The sequence below is a fragment of the Ailuropoda melanoleuca genome, chromosome 5, assembly GCF_002007445.2.
Source record: "Ailuropoda melanoleuca isolate Jingjing chromosome 5, ASM200744v2, whole genome shotgun sequence".
NCBI lineage: Eukaryota > Metazoa > Chordata > Mammalia > Carnivora > Ursidae > Ailuropoda > Ailuropoda melanoleuca.
In genome coordinates, this window is record NC_048222.1 from 54,016,053 (window position 1) to 54,040,184 (window position 24,132).

At 46.5% G+C, this 24,132-nt stretch overlaps 1 protein-coding gene across 2 annotated transcripts in view; it reads left to right on the forward strand.

Annotated features, from left to right (window-relative positions):
• The first annotated feature begins 3,448 nt into the window (after window positions 1-3,448).
• The window catches only part of MYO5C (myosin VC), a 97,829-nt gene continuing 77,145 nt past the window's right edge, over window positions 3,449-24,132 (forward strand). The window contains exons 1-5 of one of the 2 annotated variants that reach the window (XM_011230582.3): window positions 3,449-3,612; window positions 15,148-15,258; window positions 19,848-20,013; window positions 20,659-20,803; window positions 23,704-23,860. In XM_011230582.3, coding sequence (XP_011228884.1) covers window positions 3,586-3,612; window positions 15,148-15,258; window positions 19,848-20,013; window positions 20,659-20,803; window positions 23,704-23,860 — 606 coding nt within the window. In that variant the 5' untranslated portion in view covers window positions 3,449-3,585. Of the gene's footprint in view, window positions 3,613-15,147; window positions 15,259-19,847; window positions 20,014-20,658; window positions 20,804-23,703; window positions 23,861-24,132 lie in introns of those variants that run through there. The other variant, XM_019804455.2, reaches the window with a different exon arrangement.

Here is a 24,132-nt window from a genome sequence, read left to right on the forward strand (position 1 = left end):
AAAAAATAAAATAAACTGTGGTGATAGTTCAATCTGTGAATCTACTAAACACCACTGAGTTGTATGCTTAAAATGGGTGAAGTGTATGCTATAAGGATTATATCTCAATAAATCTTTCTTTTTTTAATAGATTTTTGACTTCTGGTATGACAGACTGAGAAGCTCAACAAATTGTCTCCTCAAAAAAGCAAGGATGACACTGGATGAAAGTGTCAAAAACAACATTAGGGCTCTATAAATTGACCAACACCATACAACAGATTAGTAGTGTTTATTCATGACAAGCCACCGACCTCTGAGGAAGAACAGCGTTTGACAACCCTGCTTGGGGCTGCTCCCGTCATCCACCCTCACCCAGCTCAGATAGGCTGGTAGTTCTCCCAGAGTCAGGCAAGCTATGAAAACCAGCAGCTTTGCCTTAGGAGGGGCTCACTTGATTTGGAACAGAGTGCGGTAAAACCCCTCACCCAGCAGTAACACTAGTAATCTCAGAACGGTGAGAGAGTACGTCTCTGTTGTTTTAAGCCACCCAGTCTGTGGTTCTTTGTTACAGTGGCTGTAGGAAAGTAATACAGTATGAATCTCAAGGATCTGTGATGAATTAAGATGTGTATTTTCATCCCCAGAGGAACCACTAAAAAGGTAACTCAGAGGGAGAGGGAGAAACAGACTTCCTACTAAGCAGGAAGCCCTATGCAGGGGCTCCATCCCAGAACCCTGGGATCATGACCTGAGCCTAAGGCAGACGCTTCACCGACTGAACCACCCAGGCACCCCTCTCCTACCCACTTTATGTCTTTTCTTCTTCTTTATGTTATTATTTTGGACAAGAGGTACGTAACATTGAATTCATCATAATCCTCTATTTGTGGCACCTGTCACTGTTGGTCTGTGCCAGGCCCTTTAAAATTTTTTTGGTTCCTCCTTTTTCTTTATTATCAATTTCATTTCCTTCGACCTCATAGATATTCACTCTTGCATAATTAATGATAACTTTGTAATTTATCACCCACACTTTTTTTTACATACACTTTTATCCATGAACAATATATAATATTGCAGTTTTTTACTAGTTTTAAAGTATATATATATTAAGACTTTTGCTATACATCCTTTCAACATTGCTTTTCGTATCTGTGCAAGTCGATATAAGTAGATCACATCCATTCCCGCTGGCAGCTATGGAGTCTCTACCATATGTATACACTATTTATTCATCTCCTACTGATGGATATTGATGGATATCTCCTTTGATATATAACTGTGTTATGATGAAGATTTATTTAACTGTTTTGTTTGTGGCTATGTGATAATTTATCTCCCTAAACCTATTTTCAATAAATATTCTCAAATTGCTGTCTAGAATGGCATATCACTATAGTTCCCACCAGTCGTGTGAGCGAAAGTTATTTTCTCACATCCTAGGCAGCATTTGACGTTGTTTAACCCAAATATTTTCGCCAATCTGATGAGTATATAGCGATATCTCCTTGTTTTCATTTGTATTTCTCTGGTTACTAATAAGGGTGACGTCTCCTTATGTGTTAACCAGCCATTTGAGTGTTCCCATGTGCCTTAATTTCCTTGATCAATTTAAAAAATTGGACTTACTGTCTTTTTAAAAACTAATTTATAGTAGTTTCATACATATCTTAGATTAATATAGATATTAATCATTTCTTGGTTGTTTAAGTTGCAAATGTATTTCCCAGGCTGTTGCCTTTCTTTAAGAATGGTGTCTTTCACTGAAGCAAAATCTTTCCTTTTGATGACCTCAAATTCATCATTGTTTCTTCCTATGATTTTGCTACCTTGTATCTTAAGATATTTTTCCTAACCCAACATTGAAAAGCTGTTGCCCTTCATTTTTTCCCTTAAGAATATTATGGTTTGGGATGCCTGGGTGGCTCAGTCGGTTGTGTCTGCTTCAGCTCAGGTCATGATCCCAGAGTCCTAGGATCCAGTCCCCCTGGGCTCCTTGCTCAGCAGGGAGCCTTCCTCACTATGCCTGCAGCTCTCCATGCTTGTGCGCGCGCTCTCTCTCTGACAAATAAGTAAATAAAATCTCTCTCTCAAAAAAAAAAAAAAAAGCCCAATGATTTAAAAAAAAAAAAAAAAGAGGGTTATGGTTTTAGGGGCACCAGGGTGGCTCAATAGGTTAAGCATCCGCCTTTGGCTCAGGTCATGATCTCAGGGTCCTGGGATCGAGACAGGCTCCCTGCCCAGCAAGGAGTCTGCTTCTCTCTCTCCCTCTGCCTCTGCTCTTCCCCCAGCTTGTGACTCTCTGTCTTTCAAATAAATAAGTAAAATCTTTTTTTAAAAAAGAATGTTTTACCTTTAAGTTTTGATCGTAAATCTATCTGGAGTTTATTCTTAGATACAGCATTTGGCATGGATTTGCTTCCCCCACCACACACACAATGGGCCCATCTATTAAATAATCTTTTATTCCCATTCTGATCCTTAAGGCCCCATATAATATGGGGCCCTGCTCGTGGACTCCCTTCTGTCCCACTATTCATTTATCCATTCTCATGCCCGTATCACACTGTTTTAATGATGATGGATTTGTGATGTCCTTTAATATGTGGTAGGACAAATCTCACCTCTTTGGTCTTTGGTTTGAAGATTTTCTTGGTTACACATAAATTTTATTCCATACAAATCGGGGGATGTACTGTATGGTGACTAACATAATATAATAAAAAATCATTAAAAAAATTTTTTTTATTCCATACAAAATAGAGAATCATTGTACAATTTTCCAAAAGTTCTGCTAGGATTTTTATTCCAATTATATTAGGCTTATACATTATATTATTAATCCGGGTAGAATTGACACCTATCCATGAAAATGGCATTTCCCCCCATTTATTCAGGCCTTCTTTTACGTCCTTGTAGAGAAAATTTAAACATTTTCTCCACAAAGGCCAAGCGCATTTTTGTTAGTATAGTCTCTGGACACTTTACATGTTCATTGATGTTGTAAATGTCTTATTTTCCATCTTACTTTGTATCGTATTTTCTGAATGATTATTGCTCACACAAAGGAAAATTACTCATTTTTATATTTGATTTTGAATATGGTCACCTGGCTGCACTCTCTTACAAGTTCTAATGATTCTCTTGGACTTTCTATGGCAATGGTCATATCCTCTGCTCTTTCCAGTAAACACGCTTGCAAACTACGGAAGCCAAAACTTGGACGGGAGCGTCTCAAACACACCTGTTTCCTGCCTCTGAGAGCCCGGGAATCCCACCTGCGCCGGCGGCTCAGCATCCCCGCCAGGTGGACCCACTTGACCGCCGAGCGCCGGCCGGGAGGCGGCTCTCGCCCTGCCCTCAGCCCCCGCCCCAGCCAATCGCGGCGCGGACCCGCCGGGCTGGCGGGCAAGGACCAATCCGCGGCTTCTCTGCTCCTGAGGCCGCTACCGGGGGTGGGGGGGAAGGTGAGTAGTCGGCCGCTGGACAACTTCCCCCGCAAGATGGCCCAGCGCTGATTTTACGCGCGGGCTGCGCTGACGGTCACTCGCCCCCGAGCCTCGCACCTTCACGGCCCTCGAGCTGCCCCGGCCTGTCTCACCCATGGCGGTGGCCGCGCTGTACACGCAGGTACTTAAGGGCGGGCGCGCGGGAGGGAAGACGGCATAGCGCTAATGCTGACTGTACCTGGCGCCCAGGCCACACCTGTGCGCCTGGCGCGTTCGCCGCAGGGAAGGGCCGCGGAGGGCCTGGGGACCTGCGGCACCGGAGAGTCGCTCTCCGAGGGCTCTGGTCCCCGGCGGCGGGGAGAGCGCCCCCCGGGAGCCTGGATTCCCTCGGGATGGGAGGGCCGAGTGCGAGCGGCTGGCTGCCTTCCCGGACCCGGGCTTCCCGGGGATCGCGCGTCTGTCTCCCGCGCCTCTCGGCCCCCGCCTCTCGAGCCACAGGTGGAATCAGAGTTGCCCACAGGGACACGGAAATCTCAGACACGGTTGAATAATAGGATCCATAATCTTCCTGACCCTCCTCGGAGCCCCTTGAACAAGAAGCTTAGGACCGCAGTATTCAGGATGCTTTCTAGAATTCCTGGGTCTTCAGAAATGCCTGCACGTGCATTTAAGTTCATCCGATGTACGAAGTTGCAGCTGCCTGGGCGTGTGAGGCAAGCTTCACCTGCAGAATTTGAGGGCTTCTGTGAATCCAGGGGTCACAGGCTCTTCACTTAACACACGTTGCTTTACAATTTATAAAGCACCTTTCCCATACACCCTGATTCTGGGAGTCACTCTAGAACATTCCTTAGAAACCATCTCTTCCCCAGAGCCGAGGGCTCCACCCCTTATGTAGAAAGATAGCATTCTGGCACCCAGAACCGCCTGACATGAGCTTGGCTATTTATTTGGATAAAAAATAATTTGAAATTGTTGGCCCTATTGAAAAAAATCCATTTGAATAGCCATAATGTCAGACCCTCTCACACCCCAGTGGAGTAAAATCTAATATTGCTAATATTAGTTGCTGATATTCAGTTGGCTATCCATTTCCCCCTGACACATGCCCTCAGTTTGTGTTTAAAAAGACACTTTGCTGTAGATATAAATGATAGTTGTAAATAATTGTTTCAATGGTTTAAGCAAACTTTTTTCTTCTACTTTGCTGAATTAGTAATGCAAGTACAAATCATCCAAATATTACTGTGCCCTCTAACACGTTTCCATTAACTAGAGTTCTAAATGGGCTGTTTGAACCTCCACTCTTCCAGAATAGTTTACTGGTGAGCATGTGAGCCATCAGATATCCAGCAGGGTTTATGAGGTCTTCAACTTACTGGAGGTAAAAGAAAATTTTGGCAGAAAGCAATGCTTGGAAGATACTTTGGAGAACACAAAATTGTTGATGATTAACCTATTTTAGGTAACTTTTTTTCCAGAAGCAAAAATACACAAGCGTAAGCTTTTGTATCATCAAGTGACTTGCACCGCAAATATTTTTAAATACCAACTAAGTAGCAGGCATAATGTAAGAAAACTGATATGGAAGAGTTTTCTAGAGAAGAGCTTGGGTGGACAGAGAATCTGAGAATCCCAGAGCCAAAAGGAGCCTTGATGGCCATCCCTACCCACTCTGTGTCCAAGTAGGCATCTTTGTCCCAAGGCTGCCTCTGCCTTTCCTGGTGGTCAGTCAGTCCCCACGTGGTCAATTCCAGAGGGCGGAAGCTCCCCAGTTTGTATAGCTTCCTGTTTAGGTTTTAGAGAGCCTGCTTTGTTAATGAGTTTTCTTAAACTGAAACAAAATCTAAGCCCTCTCCCTTGCATGCCCACCACTTCCCCCAACACTCCCCAAGTCCACAGATCTAGCCATTTGTCCCTAAAGGCCAACACACAGGATTGGCCTAAGTCGAAGTTCATGTCTGGGGACTCTTGGCCACATTTATGCCCCAGGAGTGTTGCTTCTCTGCACAGTCTTAGCCATACAACGTTTTAAAACATTCTGAAGTCCCTTTCTGCACCCAGGGGCAATTCGTGACGCAGTAGGGCGATGGGTGGGCTGTCCATGGGTGATGGCCATACCCGCCCACGATCTGCAGGCTACACTGATGTTACCTGCCTGCCCCCTGTCGAATCTCCCTTCCTGCATATGCCTTGAAGACAGGTATATTATCTCCCATAAAACATTTACTTAGCACTTTCTGTATATAAAGCATTGTGCTTGGAGGAGGTTAGAAAGATTTTTTTGAGTGATAGGCTTGCCTCTCAAAGAGTTTTCTGATGAGTGAGAAATGAGAAATGTCAAAAAAATTCAGTCTGCTGAAGCCCTAAAGGGAGGATAGAGCTGAGAAGGGAGGGTCTCAGCGACTGGAGAGTTAGGTCGGAGCTTCATATTCTGGTGCAGATTTTGAGCGTGGGAAGACAGGATCAGGATTGGGGGCTGTGTTTTAGGAAGTGGGGTATGTCAGCCGTGCCCATGGGACTCAGGTGGCTGAATTCTCAGGTCATCCTAAGTGTCGGGGAGAGAATGAGGGCTGCAGTATTGGGCAGGGTGAATGGAGGCAGAGTCCAGAGAGCATGTGGCGGAAGGTGACAGTAGGCCTGGACTGGGGAGATGGAGGGGCCTCGGATTACGTGGAGTTCAGGGTTCGGATGATTGAGAGCAGGGGTGCCATTGACACACTGAGGCACACCAGGGGGAGGGGATCTTAAGAAGTCAGGAGGCAAACTTTGTCCCTTCAGGGAATGAGGCACTGAAGGGCTTTCCCAGGGCCAGTGCCCTGGATGGTTAGAGGTTGGTGGGGAGGTTTCGCCAGAGTCTTCTGCTCCAAGGGAGAAGATGAAACCCAGGCATTGAGAGCCTCGCCAAGGGAGAGAAGAGAGCCAAGACCATTCATGAGGGAATGAAACTATTCAGAGGGGCCCAGAGACGGAGCCATGACAAGGAGAAAGAGACGGGAGAGCTGGCATGGGAGCCAGAGGGAGAGAGGTTCTGAGAAAGAGGGGACTCCTGGGAGGAAGTGTGGTGAGAGTAGCAGTTGCTACCGGAAGAAGTGTAAAATGACCCTTCTCTTTCAAAAGCTACTTGGCAACATGCCTTAGAAATGTTGAGAGCATTTGACCCAGCAGCTCGACTATTTGAAATCTCTTTGAGAGAAACCGGTTAGGCCATTCACTGTTGGAACCTCTCTGGAAGCCCCTGGCACTCTCAGACTCGCTGACCAGCCACAGGATCCCACCTCTGCATCCCCCCACTGCCTGCCTGCTCCTACCTCAGTGCCTGCTCTGCAAACTTCTGGCCAGCCCTTGTTGCATTCCTGCCCATTCAACCCTCTGTGCCTCGGTTTGCTTGAAATAACTGCTTTGCTCAGCAGCGCCTCACCTTCCAAGTTCAATTTGAGCAGTGCCTCCTCTTTTTTTTTTTTTTTTTTTCAGTTTCAGAGGTAGAATTATTTAGTGATTCATCAGTTGCATACAACACCCAGTGCTAATTACTTCAGGTGCCCTCCTTAATGCCCATCACCCAGTTACTCCATCCCCCACCCCCCTCCAGCAACCCTCAGTTTGTTTCCTTTTTTTTTATTATGTTCAACTAGTTTTTGATGTAGTGTTCATCAATTCATTAGCTGCGTATAACACCAAGTGCCCATCACCACATGTGCCCTCTTTAATACCCATCATCCGGTTACCCCATCCCCCCACCCCCTCCCTTCTGTAACCCTGTTTGTTTCCTGGAGTCCAGAGTCCCTCATGGCTTGTCCCCTCTCTGATTTCTTCCCATTCAGTTTTCCCTCCCTTCCTCTGTGGCCCTCCATGCTATTCCTTATGTTCCACCTATGAGTGAAACCATATAATTGTCTTTCTCTGCTTGACTTACTTCACTTAGCATAATCCCCTCCAGTTCCATCCCTCAGATTGTTTCTTATAGTTACAAGTCTCTTATGGTTTGTCACCCTTTCTGATTTTGTCTTATTTTATTCTTCCTTCCCTTCCCCTCTGATTCTCTGTCTTGTTTTTTAACTTCCACCTATGAGTGAAATCATATGATAATTGTCTTTTTCTGATTGACTTATTTTGCTTAGCATAATACCCTCTAGTTGCATCCACGTCTTGCAAATGGTTAGATTTCAAAAGGAAATAAAAGGCATCCAAATTGGCAAAGAAGTCAGACTCTCACTCTGCAGATGACATGATACTCTATGTGGAAAACCCAAAAGACTCCACCCCAAAAATTGCTAGAACTCATACAGGAATTCAGCAAAGTGGCAGGATATAAAATCAATGCACAGAAATCAGTTGCATTTCTATACACCAACGAGACAGAAGAAAGAAATTAAGGAGTCGATCCCATTTACAATTGCACCCAAACTTTAAGACACCTAGGAGGAGTGCCTCTTCTGAGAAATCTCTACAACCAGCTCCACAATCTGAGCACCTCTCAGTTGACTCGTAAGCACTTGTCAACTCTCTGTCTCCCCCATTGACCAAGAGTTTCTAGAGAACAGGGAACAGTGGGGGCTCAATAAACATTTGCTATGTGCATGCATGCATAAAGGAGTTTTTCTGCTTCCAGAAATAGCTGTAGGCGTGAGGAAGATGATGATGGTTACTTTTGTCTCGCAGTCATGGAGCATTTGTGCCAGATGCCACCCTCAGAACTTTATATGCCTTCTTTCATTTCATCTGAATCAACAATGTTATGTGTAGATGTTGTTATCCCAATTTTACAAATGGCTCAGATTGAGTAAATTGCCTAAAGTTACATAGAAGTGGAGGAAGAGGGGCGCCTGGGTGGCTCAGTTGGTTAAGCGTCTGCCTTCGGCTCAGGTCATGATCCCAGGGTCCTGGGATAGAGCCCTGCATTGGGCTCCGTGCTCAGCAGGGAGCCTGCTTCTCCCTCTCCCTCTGCTGCTCCCTCTGCTTGTGCTTGCTCTCTCTCTTTCTCTCTGTCAAATAAATAAATCTTAATAAATTAAAAATGCAAGGTTGACTTAAAAAAGGAAGTGGAGGAGGAGGCAGGATTAAAAACCTATGTTCCTAATACCTCCCACTACCAGAACCGTGGTTCAGCCACCTTTACCATCTTCCTCTTCTCCCCATTCACACAGAGGACTCGTGGGAAGGCTGTCCGCTTCATAGCTGTGCATGTGATAGGCATGTGTGGTGTTTTTTGTTTTTTTTTTTCATCTAAGATATTGGTGAAAGCGGTAAATGGGTGGCAAGGCAGAGAGCTCTATAGCATGCCTCTAGAGATGTTTCTTAAATTGTTCTGGCTTATTAATCAGGACTCAGGTGACAGCTGGTTTTAGCCACAGATTCACAAATGATACCATCCTTCAGTCATCTATTTCTCTTGCTTGTGTATGAGGAACTCACAGAACATCTTCAGGAAAGTTGTGCTGGAACTCAGATGTGCAAGGTCAGGAGAAGCAGTTCAATGTCTCTAAAATAAGGTCAAAGTTCAGTTTAATGACTTCATTTGGCTATTTTAAGGAGCTTTTAGACTTCTATGTATCATTAACAACTCTGGAAAATTAGATTTATCCATTGTATTATATATGGGTACTTCAAAAGAGTAAAAAAAAAAAAGATATAAAGACTAAAATACCAAACTTAGTCTTTTTTTTTTTTTTTAAGATTTTATTTACTTATTTGACAGAGAGAGCACAAGCAGGGGGAGCACCAGCCAAAGGGAGAGGGAGAAGCAGGCTCCCTCTGAGCAGGGAGCCTCATGCGGGGCTCCATCCCAGGACCCTGGGATCATGACCTGAGCTGAAGGCGGACTTAACCAACTGAGCCACCCAGGCGCCCCCAAAGCTTAGTCTTTAATTGGTGCAACTAAACTACTCGGAATTTGAATTTTTGTTCTGTAGATGTTTATGGTGTGCTAGCTATGGGGAAGTCATTGTGTGGGGTTCAAGGGTACAAAGACAAGACTTTTGAAGCTCAAGTGCCAGTGGGGGAGATGGGAAGGTACCCAGAAACCTGGGGAAGGGGCAGAGAGAGCTGTAAAGAGGAAGCATTCAATCCTGTTAGGGATGGGGGGTGACAGAGAAAGTGCCACCAAGGAGAGGAGTTGTGAGCTAAATCTTGACTGCTCAAAGCAGATTGCTCACTGGCAGCAAGACAAGGGGTGGCACTGGGGGTAGAAGGAAGAGAGCCAAGGAAGGGCTTGGAATGATCTAGAAACTGCTAGTGGATTGGGTGGCAGCTGGCAGAGGGTGAACTGAAGAGGGAGGGAAGCCTGAGTAGGAAGACTGTCCAGAACAGTGGTGCCCAGACCTGACTGTTCATCAGAATTGATTAGGGCAGGGGAGACTTGTAAAGCTTTTCATCTTGCTGGGCCTCACCCATGGAAATTCTGATTGAGATGTGGGTGAGGGAAGCTGTATATCCACAGAAACCTGGTGCTCCGCCTGGTTGAGGAAGCCCTCAGCAGACCGTGGCGTCTGTCAGGAGAAGATTGGTGGGGGCAGGGTCAGGGGAGCTAATCGATGGCCATGGCAGTGGGGATGGATGGGACAGACAGGTGAGACTTGAGATGCAGGCTTTCCAGCACCTGAGGACCATTTGGTTGTTGGAGGTGGGAGGGAAGGGGGCCCAGCATAGTCCCAAGTTTCTGACTTGACCATCAAGTCATCCTCTTCTGAGGAAGAGAAGTGGGTTTAGGGGGTACATAATGGTCATTAGAGCTTGGAATTTGTGAGTGTCCAAGGTCATTTAGGGTCTGGTGTCTGGGACACCACGGGAAATGTGGTCTAGACCTGCTGAGAGATCTGGGCTGGAGGTCTCAGGCACACAGGTGCCAGGGCAGTCGCCGAAGCTGTGGGAAGGGAGGACACTCTAGAGAAAGCCTGTCAGGAGGAGGGGCTGGGAAGGACACCAGGAGACAGAGGGGCTACTGCGGAGACTGGGAAGGGCCTGGAGGGACAAGGGAGGGGAGGAGAGGGAGCATAGCTCTGGCCCGGTTGACCGAGAACGTGGAGACTCTGTTCCGGTCCAGAGAGCAGCTAGGAAGCTTGTGGCATTCCCTATTCCATGCCAAGTCTTCAAGCCCTTTCTGTGCTCAGCAGCCGCAGGTGCCTTCAAACAGGCAGGCAACAAGAGAAGATGCCCTCTCCTCTGCTGAGCACGTCCAGCATGTTCCCAAGGACGTATCACTTCCTAAGGGTTGTGTTCCTTAAGCCTGTGCCTCATTGTCAAGCCTCCCTTGGCTTGGAAATTGGGGTACACAGGGTTGCCTTCCATGGGAGAGTATTCGCGGGTCAGGCATGGGAGGCAGGCATCTCTGCTCCCCTGGCCCCACGGCAGGCCCGTGCCTGGCGGGCTTGGCAGGCAGTCTGAGTCTGGAGGCTCCTGCCCCGCAGGAAGGAGTCACACCAGGGAGGTCACATGAAAGCTAGTCACATTGTTTGCCGGGACTGCTGTTTGTTTGTCTAAATGCTGCAAAGTGAGCTCTTCCTCCCAGCTGAAGCGTTGCTTTGTGGGTGGAAGAATGTGAGGAAGGAGGGAGGGACCCAATGGGTGTAACTGACGTGGAACTGGGTAAACTTTGCCATGTTTACTTACCAGGCTGGGTTTCAGCCGTGGGGGATCGGCAGCATTGCTTGGCAGGGGCACCAGGCCGGGTAGGTGTGGGCGGCCTGGGGAGTCAGGGGCCGAGGCCATTGGTGTTTCCTCTGCAAGAGAGGCAGACTTTGGTTCCATATGTCCTAATACTGCGTTCCATTTGATGCTGCTCTGGGCTGAAACAAGCCAGTGAAACAGATCAGCCTGTGCGCTCTCGAGTAGATGGTTGCAGTTGAGACTTCAAGATTCTTTTCTTTTCTTTTTAAAAATTTATTTATTTGAGAGAGACAGAGCATGAGTGGCGAGGGGGCAGAAGGAGAGGGAGAAGCAGACTCCCCACGGAGCAGGGAGCCCCAGATGGGGCTCCATTCCAGGACCTTGAGGTCATGAGCTGAGCTGAAGGCAGACGCTTAACTGACTGAGCCACCCAGGCGCCCTGAGAGTTCAAGATTCTTTTCAAAGCTGGACTCATTTAATGAACAAGTAGTTCAAAGTAGGACTTGCAGGCGCTGGCTCCATGGAGGATATTTTGTGACTTTGTGTGGTGTTTGGTGAGCTACTGACCTCCCTGGGCTTACATTTTGGGGTCAGTAAAACTGAAGGCTTGGATTGGCTCAGTGACTTTAACATTACTTCTCAGAACTCCCAGCTGCCGTGGGAGGAACCCAGGGACGTCAGCTGTGGCCCCCAGCTCGGAGCCTTCTCAGAACGCCTCCACTCTTACCTGTCTCACATAGGAGGCTGCCCCCATTTCATCTGAGGTAAGCCTTCTGTGGCTTTAAAAAGAACATTGACAAACAACTTGGAGTAGACGATCTCCCAGGACCCTTTCAGTTCTAAAATTCTCTAGTGGCTGGGGTGCCTGGGTGGCTCAGTTGGTTGAGTGTCCGACTCTTGATCTCAGCTCAGGTCTTGACCTCAGGGTTGTGAGTTCAAGCCCCATGTTGGGCTCTAGGCTGGGCTTGGAGCCTACTTAAAAAATAATAAAATGAAATGAAATGAGATAAAATAAAATTCTATAGTGTCCAACTCTTGATACGTTGGGATATTCCATTAATGATTTCAGCTTTATGAGGTTAGCAATATTTTTGATAGCAGACCTGAGGTAGGAAATAGTAGCCCATGGCAACAAATGTGTGTGGAGGGAGGGTGGGTGTGCTTGTGTGTTATGGGGCTTCTGTCCAGCTGTTTGCATGGACATGTGTACCTAAGTGTGTATCATTGCCCTCCAGGTCATTCTTCCATTTTCTCTGTCTCTGTGTCTGAAATCTTAGCCATCCCATGACTCATTTCAGCAAGCTCCTATGCTCCCAGCTGGCTGTCAAGAGTTAAAGCAACCCAAATAAATTAGGGAATGGTGATTGATACCCTGCCAGTGAGATATATATATTTCTTTGCTTAAATAAGTCAATTTATATTGATAAATATAGATAGATAAATAGATGTGCTCCTTAATCAGCTTTGTCCCAGTTTAGTACTGGCACTCTAAAATTTATTTATACTTTTCTTTATTTCCTCCAACATCATATAAAAATTTTAAGCATACAATAAAGTTGAAAGGACTTTAGAGTGAGAACATTTGTCCTACCATCTAGATTCTACCGTGAACATTTCACCATATTTGTTGTATTATATGTCTGTCCATCTTTGTATCCTTCTGTGCAGCCCTCAGACCATCTTATTTTTTGAAGCGTTTTAGAGTAAACTACATACATCAGTACATGTCCTCCTAAATATGTTAGTGTGTCTGTTGTTAAGAGTTTCCTATTTGTTGAGTTCTTTCTATAAAATTTTCAGACAGTGAAACACCGGTCTTAAGTCTGTGTTCTGTGAGGTTTGAAAAGTGCTCACCACTGTGTAGCCCAAACCCGTCAAGGTTCAGAATGTCGCCATCAGGGGCGCCTGGGTGGCACAGCGGTTAAGTGTCTGCCTTCGGCTCAGGGCGTGATCCCGGTGTTATGGGATCGAGCCCCACATCAGCCTCCTCTCCTGAGAGCCTGCTTCTTCCTCTCACACTCGCCCTGCTTGTGTTCCCTCTCTCGCTGGCTGTCTCTATCTCTGTCGAATAAATAAATTAAAAATCTTAAAAAAAAAAAAAAAAGAATGTTGCCGTCAGCCCCAGAACATTCCCTTGAGAGACTTCCCACTCACCTCCCAGCCCCACCTGCCCCCAGAGGCAACTACCGTTCTGATCCCACCCCACCCCCCACCTTCGTTTTACCTGTCCTAGCACTTTAGAGGGAATCAGAACATACTCGTTTGTGGAATGCTTCTTGGGCTCAGCCTCATGTTTTGGAGATCCCTTTACCTTCTTGCTGGTGTCTGTAGTTGATCCTTTTTATCAGTAAGTAGCATTCCATTGTATGAATATACCACAGTTTGGGGGTTTTTTTTGTCTTTTAATTCATTCTCATATTAACGGACATCTAGTCTGTTTCTCATTTTTGGCTGTTATGAATAAAGCTATATGAAGATTCATGCACAAGTCTTTTTGTGGATGTATATTTTGATATTTGCCTTTAAAGATTATTCTGAATATTTGCAATTGTAGAAAGTATATAGAACTGTAATAAGGAAAATTAAAATGTCATAATTTTATTGCTCGGAATCTTTGTCACTGAAGACCCCTGAAGGTACAATCTTTCAACACATAGGAGTATTTCCTCAGGGTCGGAGGCCACCGGTAGACCAGTGGCCCGATGAGCAGAGAGATGCAAATATGCACTTTTGCACATGCGGCTCCGGGTTCGAGGCTGGCTGGGTTAGCAGGAAGGCCATGGTGACCGAGAGCAAATGCCTTTCCTTCTTGGCAACCCAGCACATACACATAATAATGCTTAGCGAATGTCTGCGGAATGAATGAACGGATGAACGGATGGACAAACATATGAAGAGCCCTGCAGGACAGTATGAGATGTGGGGCCAGGGAGGAGAAGCAAGGGTAGTCCGTGCATGCTGCAGACAGGAGGAGAGGAATGAATCTGTCATCCTGTGACAGACACAACAGCCACCTTGTCTCTATCTTGAGCAGTGTTGAGGTGCCACTGGTGAGTTCTGGAGAGTGACACCGCCCCCTCCCAGTGTGTGAGCGTATTAGACACATGGGTCAGTCTACTAGGGCTGCCTCACTAGGAGACCGTGGCCTGGGTGCTTCAACAACAGATGCTTACGTTCTCACAGTTACGGAGGCTGAGAAGTGCAGGGGTGCAGACAGCTGCTTTCTTGCTGTGTATTCACATGGCCTTTTGTGGTGCATGCAGGTGGAGAGAGAGTTTGCCTATGAGCTCTCCGGCGTCTCTTCCTGCAAGGGCACTAATCGCATCAGATCAGGGCCTTAAGACCTCATTTAACCTTCATTACCTCTTAAAGACCCTTTTACCAAATTCAGTCACATTGGAGATTAGGGCTCTAACATATGAATTTGGGGGCTGGGGATAGAAGCACAATTCAGTACACAGCAGTGTGGTTCTGCCTAAGGACTTGCATACCAGCCCTGAGTCAGGTGTTGCGTTCACCTGTTGGGAATTGAGCTCAGTGGCCGCATCTGGCCTTCCACATTTCCTGCAGTGGGAATCCCTGGCTACCGACCAGTGCAGTAAGACTGAAATAACAGTGCTGTAGCAATAGTTCCATAACATCTGGCAGAGTGCTTTCAACTACAAATTCTAATTTCACCTCCTAGGAAACCTGTGAAGTAGGTATTATACCTATTTTGTGGATGAGAAAAACAAGGCACAAGAAGTTAAGTGTCTGGCCCAGAGCCCCAGGACCCATCCGTGGTGAACCAAATCCCTCTGCTCCAACTCTTGTTGACAGCTCGCAGATCTTCCCATGAAGGGACTCAAGATGCCCTCTCCATCCCCAGGCTTTCAGTTTTCAAGGTGTATTTTGGAAGCTTTGGGAATTCCATTGCCCATAAAATGAAGCAGCTGGGTCTGGTGCATCACAGACACACTGAAGATTACCTCATAAGCAAAAGTTTGGTGAAAGTGTTCCCGTTGAGGGAACTGACTGAGCAGACAGAAAGCTCCCTGAGTCTCATGATCTCATGATCTGTGTTTTTGTTTTCAAAGTGCTGAAATTAAGGCTGTTTTATTGTGTTGGTCAGTACAACAGGGTATGGATTCCCGATCCTGAAGAAGTTTGGAAGTCTGCTGAAATAGCCAAAGACTACAGAGTTGGTGACAAAGTCCTGCGACTCTTGCTGGAGGATGGAACGGTGAGGGTCCTTGCTGGCCGTGGCTGGCACAACATGTAAACGGGTAACTGGGCCGTGTGTGGAGGGTGACATATGGCCCCGTGGGCGTGGCCAGCTGGTGCTGTAGGTCCTATCTGTGCCGCACTCCCGACACTGCCCTAATGAAAGCATCAAGCACCCTGTGTCACCAGGGCCTCTCTCTGGAAAGAGACACAGGAAGCAGGTCTGTGCCCTGTGCTGCATCCCCAAGGATCTAGCATGGCGGGGAGAATGCTGAAAAGTGATCCGCCATTTTGGTTTCATGGGTCTCAGCAGAGAGACTGGGCAAAGATGAGAAACTTGGAGGGAGGTGGTTTGAGCCCAAGGCAAAAATTGGTAGAGAGAAACCTTAAGATGGGAAGAGGTGGAGAAATAGAGGAGGGAGATAGAAAATAGGAAGGGAGAGGGAGCAGTGGGAGGAGAACAGAAGGAGAGAAAGTCCATCCATGGTGGTAGAAACAGGCAAGAATTGGGACCTCCAGGGGTGTGTGTGGCAGTGTGATTAGGGAAGTGATGGGAGGTAGGACAGGAATGGAATGCCCAGCTTTGTGTGACATTGTGAGGAGCCTGTCCGTGCTGGTGTGGCTGGATCATGTCAGTGGTGGTTTCTGTGCTCCCCAGGGTGCCTGTGAGCAGGTCCTCCCAAAGGCCAGATATGTCTTTTGAGTACCAGCTCCAGCAGAGTTTACCATTACTTAAGCATCTACCATGAGTTGTCCTTTGCCCCCATAGCCATAATGACATCCCACTGGATCCATAGCGTCAAGTTTCTGGATGCAGAGCTGGACAAAGGGTTCATGTTCCATCTGGATGTTAGATTTGGTCCAGGGAATATCCTATGAATATTAAAATGCTGGAATTTTTGAGTCATGCACATGGTCTCTGTAGAAACGGGACACAATATTTACAATCAGACTGTCCTGGGTTTGGGAGTTGTTTCCTGAGATCCTGGGAATGGAGATGAGCATATGAGCATAGCGGTTTAGGGCACTTCTTCAAGAATCATTCTATCTGGATTCAAAGCCTGCCATGGCCACTCACTAAGTCTACAGCGTGAGCCCCCGGGTTTCTTCATATGCACATTGTAGTTCAGAACAGCACAGCAGTGACAGGGTTGCTGAAGATCAAACGAGATGATCCGTGTGTGTGCGTATGTGTGTATGCGTGCATGTGGATGTGTGCCAGACTCAAGAGAGGCCCGTAGGGAGGACGCCACGCTCGCATGGAGCCTGCCCTTTCCTACCAGTGGCTCCTTGCAGCCTGGTTGAGCGCCTCCCACGCACCGCCCAGGTTCTCGTTGGGGAGCGGGTGGTTCCGGGAAGCAAAATCTCATGACTGAAGGTGCAGTAGCCACTTGCTGCTGTAGTCATATCAGCAGGGCTTCAGGTAGCACATTCCTGACTCTGCACCCGAGCCCAGGAGAGGCAGATAAGAGGGCAGGCAGCCAGACTGCTCCTTAGCTTAACCCTTCTTCTCTCTCATGGAGAACAAAGCCTGTTCTGTGTTTCCAGCTCTTCATCCAATGTTCTTTACATTTTCTGCCCTTCCTCCAAAGACTCTCCTGTTTTTCTCTATCTCTCTCATACACACACACACACACACACACACACACACACACACACAGTGGCTGAACTGGAAAAGGAGGTTATTGATTTAAAATAGATAACAAAAACTCAAGGAAAGAAAAATCATAGGTGAGCAGCGTTTTTTAAATTTTATTATCAAAATAAAAATGTGTAGGTTAAAAATATTCTACTTGACCCTTATCTTACATCACTCACAAAAATTAACTCAGCATGAATTAAAGATTCAGAAGTAAGACCTGAAACCACAACACTCCTGGGAGAAAACATAGGAATAAGGCTCCTTGACATGAGTCTTGGTGATATTTTTTGATTTGACAACTAAAGCACGAGCGACAAAATAAAAAAATAAGCAAGTATGACTACATCAAACTAAAAAGCTTCTGCCCAGCAAAAGAAACTATCCACAAAGTGAAAAGACAACCTACAGAAGGGGGAAAAGCATTTACAAACCATGTATCTGATAAGGGGGTATTATCCAAAATATACTCATACGTGGATTTTAAGAAACAAAACAGATGAACATAGGGCAAGGGAAGGAAAATTAAATAAGATGAAAATTGAGACGGAGATAAATCATAAGAGACTCTTAACTATAGGAAACAAACTGAGGGCTCCTGGAGGGGAGGTGGGTGAGGGTCTGGGGTAACTGGGTGATGGACATTAAGGAAGGCATTTGATGTAATGAGCACTGGGTGTTCTATGCAACTGATGAATCACTAAATTTTACCTCTGAAACTAATATAAAAAATGTTTAAGTTTTAAAAAATAAAAATAAAAATCAATACTGCTGAAAAAAAGGAATTCTTAAAACTCAATAGCAAAAAAAACAAAAACAAAACAAACAAAAAACAGTTAAAAATGAGCAAAGGACCTAAACAGACATTTTTCTGAAGAAGACGTGCAGCTGGCCAACAGACACATGAAAAGGTGCTCGACACGAGTAGTCATTAGGGAAATGCAAATCAAAACCACCATCTGTATCGCCTCGCGCCTACTACAATGGCCATCATCAAAAGGACAAAAGGTAACAGATGTTGTGTGGATGTGGAGACAAGGGAACCCTGTGCCCTGTTGGTGGGATTATAAATTGTACAGCCACTATGGAAAACAGAATGGAGAGCCCACAGAAATTTTAAAATAGAACCACCATATGGTCCAGCAGTTCCTCCTCTAGGAATATATCCAAAGGAAACAAAAACACTAACTCAAAAAGGTATCTGCACCCCCATGTTTATAGCAGCAGCATTCACAATAATCAAGATGTGGAATCACTGAAGTGGCTGTCCATCGCCAGGTGACGGGTAGAGAAGTCGTCGCGTATGAGCCTCCGTACAGTGGAACGTTAGTCATAAGAAACAATCCCTAACATTTGTGACAACATGGTTGGAACTTGAAGGTATTATTCTAAACGAAATAAATCAGAGAAAGACAAGTCCTGTAGGATCTCACTTATATGTGGAATCTAAAACAAAACAGAGCAAAACCCATAGAAAAAAAGATCAGACATCTGGTTACCAGAGGCAGGGGTCAGGGAGGGGGAATTGGAGGAAGGTGATCAAAAGATACAAATGACTGGGGCTACACTGCTAGGAAAATTCAACCAAATCCTGAGAATTCTCATCACAAGGAGAAAATTTTTGTTTTTTTTCTTTTCTCCCTTTTTTTAATTACATTGGTAGAAATGATGGGGGTTAGCCGGACCTGCCGTGCTTATCATTACACAGTATATGTAAATCAAACCATCACGTCGTACCCCTTCAAATTATACGGTGCTTTATGTCAATGATTTCTCAATAAAACAGGGAAAAATAGTAACTCTGCTTGGGGCCACCCCACGAATGTATTTGTGCTGAAAACAGAGCAGGCAGCTAGGATTTAATCCAGCTGGACTGGATTGCCCTGAGCTGTTCTCAGTCCACACAGACCAACCAAGTCACCGACAAGCAAAACCCTGTCGGCGTCGACAGGAGACATCATGACACAGGCTTCAGAGCCAGCCAGATCCCTACCAACTGTGTGAGCTTGGACAAGGAGCATACCCTCTCTGACGCTGTCTCCTAGGCTGTTGATTAGGGGAGTCATGCCCTCCTTGGAAGGCAGTTTTGAGGAGTGCTGAATACTTGGCAGGGTCTGCACAGTGGGCACCTGCGAGGGGGGCAGCCGGGTCACCGTGTGGAGCTGGTTCAGGATGGGGGATCAGAAGGAAGTCAGCCTAGGAAAATGGAAGGAAAACAAGCTTGCTGGGTGATCTTGCTCAAGTCACTTCCCCAGGCTGTGAAATGAAAGTGAAGCAAGTTAGAGCAGGTGGTCATCAAGTCCCTTGATATTCTGACATTTGGAGCCCAGTCACCTGTGGTATGGACACCCCAGGGCTTGCTGACCTCTCCTTCATTCTGCTCAGGCAACTGCTTTCAGGATGCTGGGTGAAATCCAGCGGAGGAAACACCATCCCCAGCAAGTTACTCAGCGCGGGGCTGAGGGTGACAGGAGCAGGCAGCCCAGAGTTAAAGACGGGAGTCGGGAGCACCCGGGCCCCCTCAAAGAGAGACCATCACCCACATGGGCTCCTTCAAACACGTCTCACCACCCAGCAGAACCCTGTTTTCAAGCAAAACTTCCATGGCGCTCAGCATCTAAACTACATACAAGTGGACCCCCTCTGGTAGAGTTGGGGATGGCGTGCCCAGGTCCCTGCCCATGTGGCTTCCCTGTCACCTCTCACTGAGGCTTCAGTGAGGTCCTGTAGCTCCACCCAGTCTTTTCACTCGCCCAGAAAGGGTGAGTAACTTGCCCTAGGGCACACAGCCAATACCCTGGTCCCCTGGCTCCCATTTCCCAAGAGTCAGCCATGGAGATTATTTTCTCTTTGACAGGTGTAAGTTTGTTTTTCAGAGTCTGACAGAGGGCAGATAGGACAGAGAACGAGAGTTCAGAAACACCAAGAGTCTTTTACTTCCAGAACTTTAATTTCATCTTTGTCCACAGGAGCTGGATTATTCCATTGATCCAGAATGTCTGCCTCCGCTCCGGAACCCTGACATACTCGTGGGTGAGAACGACCTCACGGCCCTCAGCTATCTCCATGAGCCCGCGGTCCTCCACAATCTCAGAATCCGCTTTGCAGAATCCAAACTCATTTACACCTACAGTGGTAAGGAGAGCGATTCTAAAAGGGCAGGAATGACCCAGAAACTCCGTGCTTGCTGTCTAGGGTGTCCTGAGTACATTTTATATCATGTTTACGTTAGAAATGTTGACTTCTGCCAAAATGTATACTCAGACCTAGACATTTGCCCAGACTTTTGTCTAACAAGCACAGACATTTGATCTTCAAGAGTCTGTTGTAAACAGAAGTGTCTGCAGGTGGGGAGAATCTTTCACAAGAATTAAGATCAGACTCCCATGAAAAATATATCTGTATTCTTCTGTAAAATGGGTATATGTGGCATAGAATTTTTTTCAAGGCTTAAATGAGAGATAAAGCTTGTGTTTGAGTTTCTCATTGGATGTGATATATTTATTACCTGTTTTGGGCAATGGTGTTATCATTATATTTACATTGAGAATTGCAAAACCTTTCAGTTTTAGGGCATTCCCATCTGTCATCTCTTCCAACCCTGACAGTTGCCCAGAAATGTGGGTGGCATCCACAGGGAACTGAGATCCAGAGCATTACGTGACCTGCCCAAAGTCACATGGCAGGTTTAATAACTGGCAGAGCTGGGCTTGCTCCAAAGAACCTGGAGAAACAGGTGACAGTAAGAACCCCAGCACTGCATCGGACATCTTTCCCCAGGAATCATTTTGGTGGCCATGAATCCTTACAAGCAGTTGCTGATCTACGGAGATGCCATCATCCACGCCTACAGTGGGCAGAACATGGGCGATATGGACCCGCATATATTTGCTGTGGCAGAAGAGGCCTACAAGCAGATGGCCAGGTAGCCTCCTGCTGGGCGGGGCTTCCTCTTTCTCTCCCAGTGCCCCGCCCCTGCGTGTGCTGGGCCCTCACAGTGGAGGGGAAACCTCTGGCATTGATCTTACTAAAGGTGACCATGAGACCAGAGGGGCTGCTTGGTAGAGCGGACTATCTAATAACACAGTAGCAAATGACTGCAGGTGTAACCTGGCTAGACCAGGTTTCCTGGTTTCTCTTTCTTCTAGCTGGTCAAAAATCAGACCTCCCAATCTGGGAATGGCAGATGCTTCTCTTGCGGTGTGTTTGGTTGGAGAAATATTGATTTATTCTCCACTGTGGGATGTTGAAACTTTTTCCCCGATTCGGGCCAGCAAAATCTTGTGATAGATGAGCACAGGTTTTTAGATGTAAGAGATTTTGCGTTTTATCCTAATTTTGCCACCTGTGTTTTGTATGGCCTTGGGGAGTTCTCGTTTTGCTAGCAAACATTTATTAAAAGTGTCCTGTGGACCAGGCACTGGGCACACGTTCCCGTACATCATCGTGGGTGCCCTCAGACGGGCCTGTGATGGAGATGTCTGGGCATTAAGCTGAGATTTGGGGATCACCCACCCAAGGTCACCCAGCAAGCGGAGCTGGGAGGTTTGCTCAGGGTGTTTGACTCCACGTGTAATTTCTTTGTCCCATAACTATTCCTTTCGGCTTCGATGTCCTCATCTATAAAGTATGAAGAATAGGAACACCATCTTATTTTTGTAGACCCTTTTATTGTTTGCAAAAGAACTTTCCAGGCAGCAATCTCCTTTAAGTCTTGCGACACCCCTGTGAAGTCCGTTGAGCCACTGTCATTGCCCTCATTTTGTGAATTGGCAGACCTGAGGCACGGGGCCTGCCCCTGATAACTCTTTACCTTATCATCCCCGGGCACCGCATCTGAGTTCCTCAGCTTTTGTGTCTTCATCAGAGAGCACCCATTCACGTTTCACTGCTTATAATCAGGGGACAAGGATGCTGGCATAAACAAGTAGCAGTGTATGGTTCTCTCCTGTGAAAAAGGCTGATGGGTTGATGGGCAGTCTGGGACAAGCATGGCACCCCACCAATCGTCAGGGACCATATGCCTTCTAGATCCTCTGTCCCTGGAATGAGGCTTTCCTCCTGAGGGCAGGCTAAGACTTAGCCTTCTCCTCCATATTCTAGGCGACAGAGTGTCAGAGGGGAAGTGTGTGCCCCGCCTGGTTAAAGAGACTTCCTGGAAGCCCCACAAAACACCTCTGCTCGCAGCTCATTGGCCGGGACCTACTCCCACGGTCATGCCTAGAGGCAAGCAAAGCTGGGATATATAGTCTTCCATATGGGCAGCTGTGTGCCACTAAAAACTGGGATATAGTATCTAAGAAGGAGGAAAAGGGTGAATGTTGGGTCAAGATTTACCAATTAATGGCCAGTTACTTTGGTCTCTGCTACAGCAAGTTTCCTTCCAATTACAAAACACCCATGGTTCTGGGATTTGCCCTGGCTCCCTGTAGGTATGCAGGGCATGTCTGTGATTGAAGTCCATGGCTCACAGCCCGATGGGCCAGGGCTGCTCCTGGGTGTCAGCGGTATGAGCTCACTGGAGCTATAGGGCTGAGCCAGGTTCAAGGTCGAAGAGCCCGTTTTGAGGTCTAACTGTAATAGTACTGAAAAAAGAAGTTTATGTTGGACTTGCTGATGCTAAACTGGGAGTGAGAAGAGCCTGGCTTTAAAACCCCCTTCGTGTTCTACCTGCCCAAAGGGTACTGGGGGTGTCTGTCATTCACATCCTCAGGGGCTTGCTGTTTTGGACAGGAGCTCTAGCTCTGAGGTCCTCCTGGTGTCCACAGTGGGGCTGCATGCTCTGTGTCCTGGGTCAAGTCACTTTGCCTTTTTGAGTCACTATTCTTTTTGAGTTGCTATTGTATTCTTCTGTAAAATGGGTATATGTGGCATAGAACTTTTTTCAAGGCTTAAATGAGAGTCCTTGTAAAGTATTCATGGAGTGCTTAGTATATAAGCAATGCTGGATACCTAGAACAGCATTATAGTAAGTTTCTATCATCATCTCATTATGTGAAAAGTTGAAGACAGTTTTTAAAGATCTCTAAATTATGTAGAACCTGTCAGTTTACTGTGTACATATGTTCCCAAGCATGTTTTGAATAATTACTCTCCAAATAATGTCTTTAAAATGTTTTATGTTTATGTGGGGATACACAGAGAGGAGTTGACCTGGGCCCGAGACGGCGATCTTCAGAGGCCTGCTTGCAAGGTTGGCCCAGGGCTAGCCTCTGGGAACTTGGATTTTAGGAAGTTTCCCACCCTGCCTAATTGATGAGAGTGATGCACTGTACCTAAATTGTTTGTGTAAATGATGGAGTTCACGCTGAGCACCTGCTTTCCTTCTGAGCATCTGGAATTTTGGTATGTGCTCGTCAGAGGATGCCTGCGTGACGAGCCCCCGGTGAAACCCTGGGCACTGAATCTCTGAAGAGCTTCCCTGGTACACAGCACTTCGCCTGGCTTGTCGTAACTCATTGCTGGAGGCATGAAGTGTTTATGCCTGGCTTTTGCAGATTTATTTTGTATCCTTTTGCTATCATAAATCTTAGCCATGAGCATGGCTATGGTGCTGAGTCCTGTGAGTCCTCCTAGCAGGTCACTGACCTAGGAGTGGTCTTGGAGACCTTCAACATGGGGACAGAGCAGGAAACAGAGCTGTGTGTTCAGCTTGATCACATGGAAAAAAGACTAGAAGGAAATTCATGGGAAATGTTAAAAAACAGTTACCTTGGAGTAATGAAATAGTTTGCCTTCTTTCTGCTTGTCTGCATTTTTCTTAGTGTATACTGCCTTTTTAATAGGAAGAAATAAGCATTTTAAAAGTCCTTTTATTTGCTTTAGAAACAATAAAAATCAGTCAATCATTGTAAGCGGGGAGTCAGGTGCTGGCAAGACCGTGTCCGCTCGCTACGCCATGAGGTACTTTGCCACCGTTAGCAAGTCCAGCAGTAACACCCACGTGGAGGACAAGGTTCTGGCGTCGAACCCCATAACTGAGGTATGCAGCCTGCGGGGGTGGGGAGTGGGGTCACAGGCGATGGTGTGTGCTCATGGAGGGGTGGGTTGGTTTGTGTATGTGGTGTCTTGGCTAACTTGAGTGCCTGCCCTTTAAAGACCATGGAAGTGAGGGCAGGAAAGTGCCAAGAAGTCTGTTCTCTGGTGGGATTTGAGGGAGCTTAGGGTAGAGACTGCTGCCACCAAGGCTCTCTCCTCAATCCACTGGGCTAGAAATCGGATTTCAGGAGTCCCTGTCTGCATTTCTATCCCAAA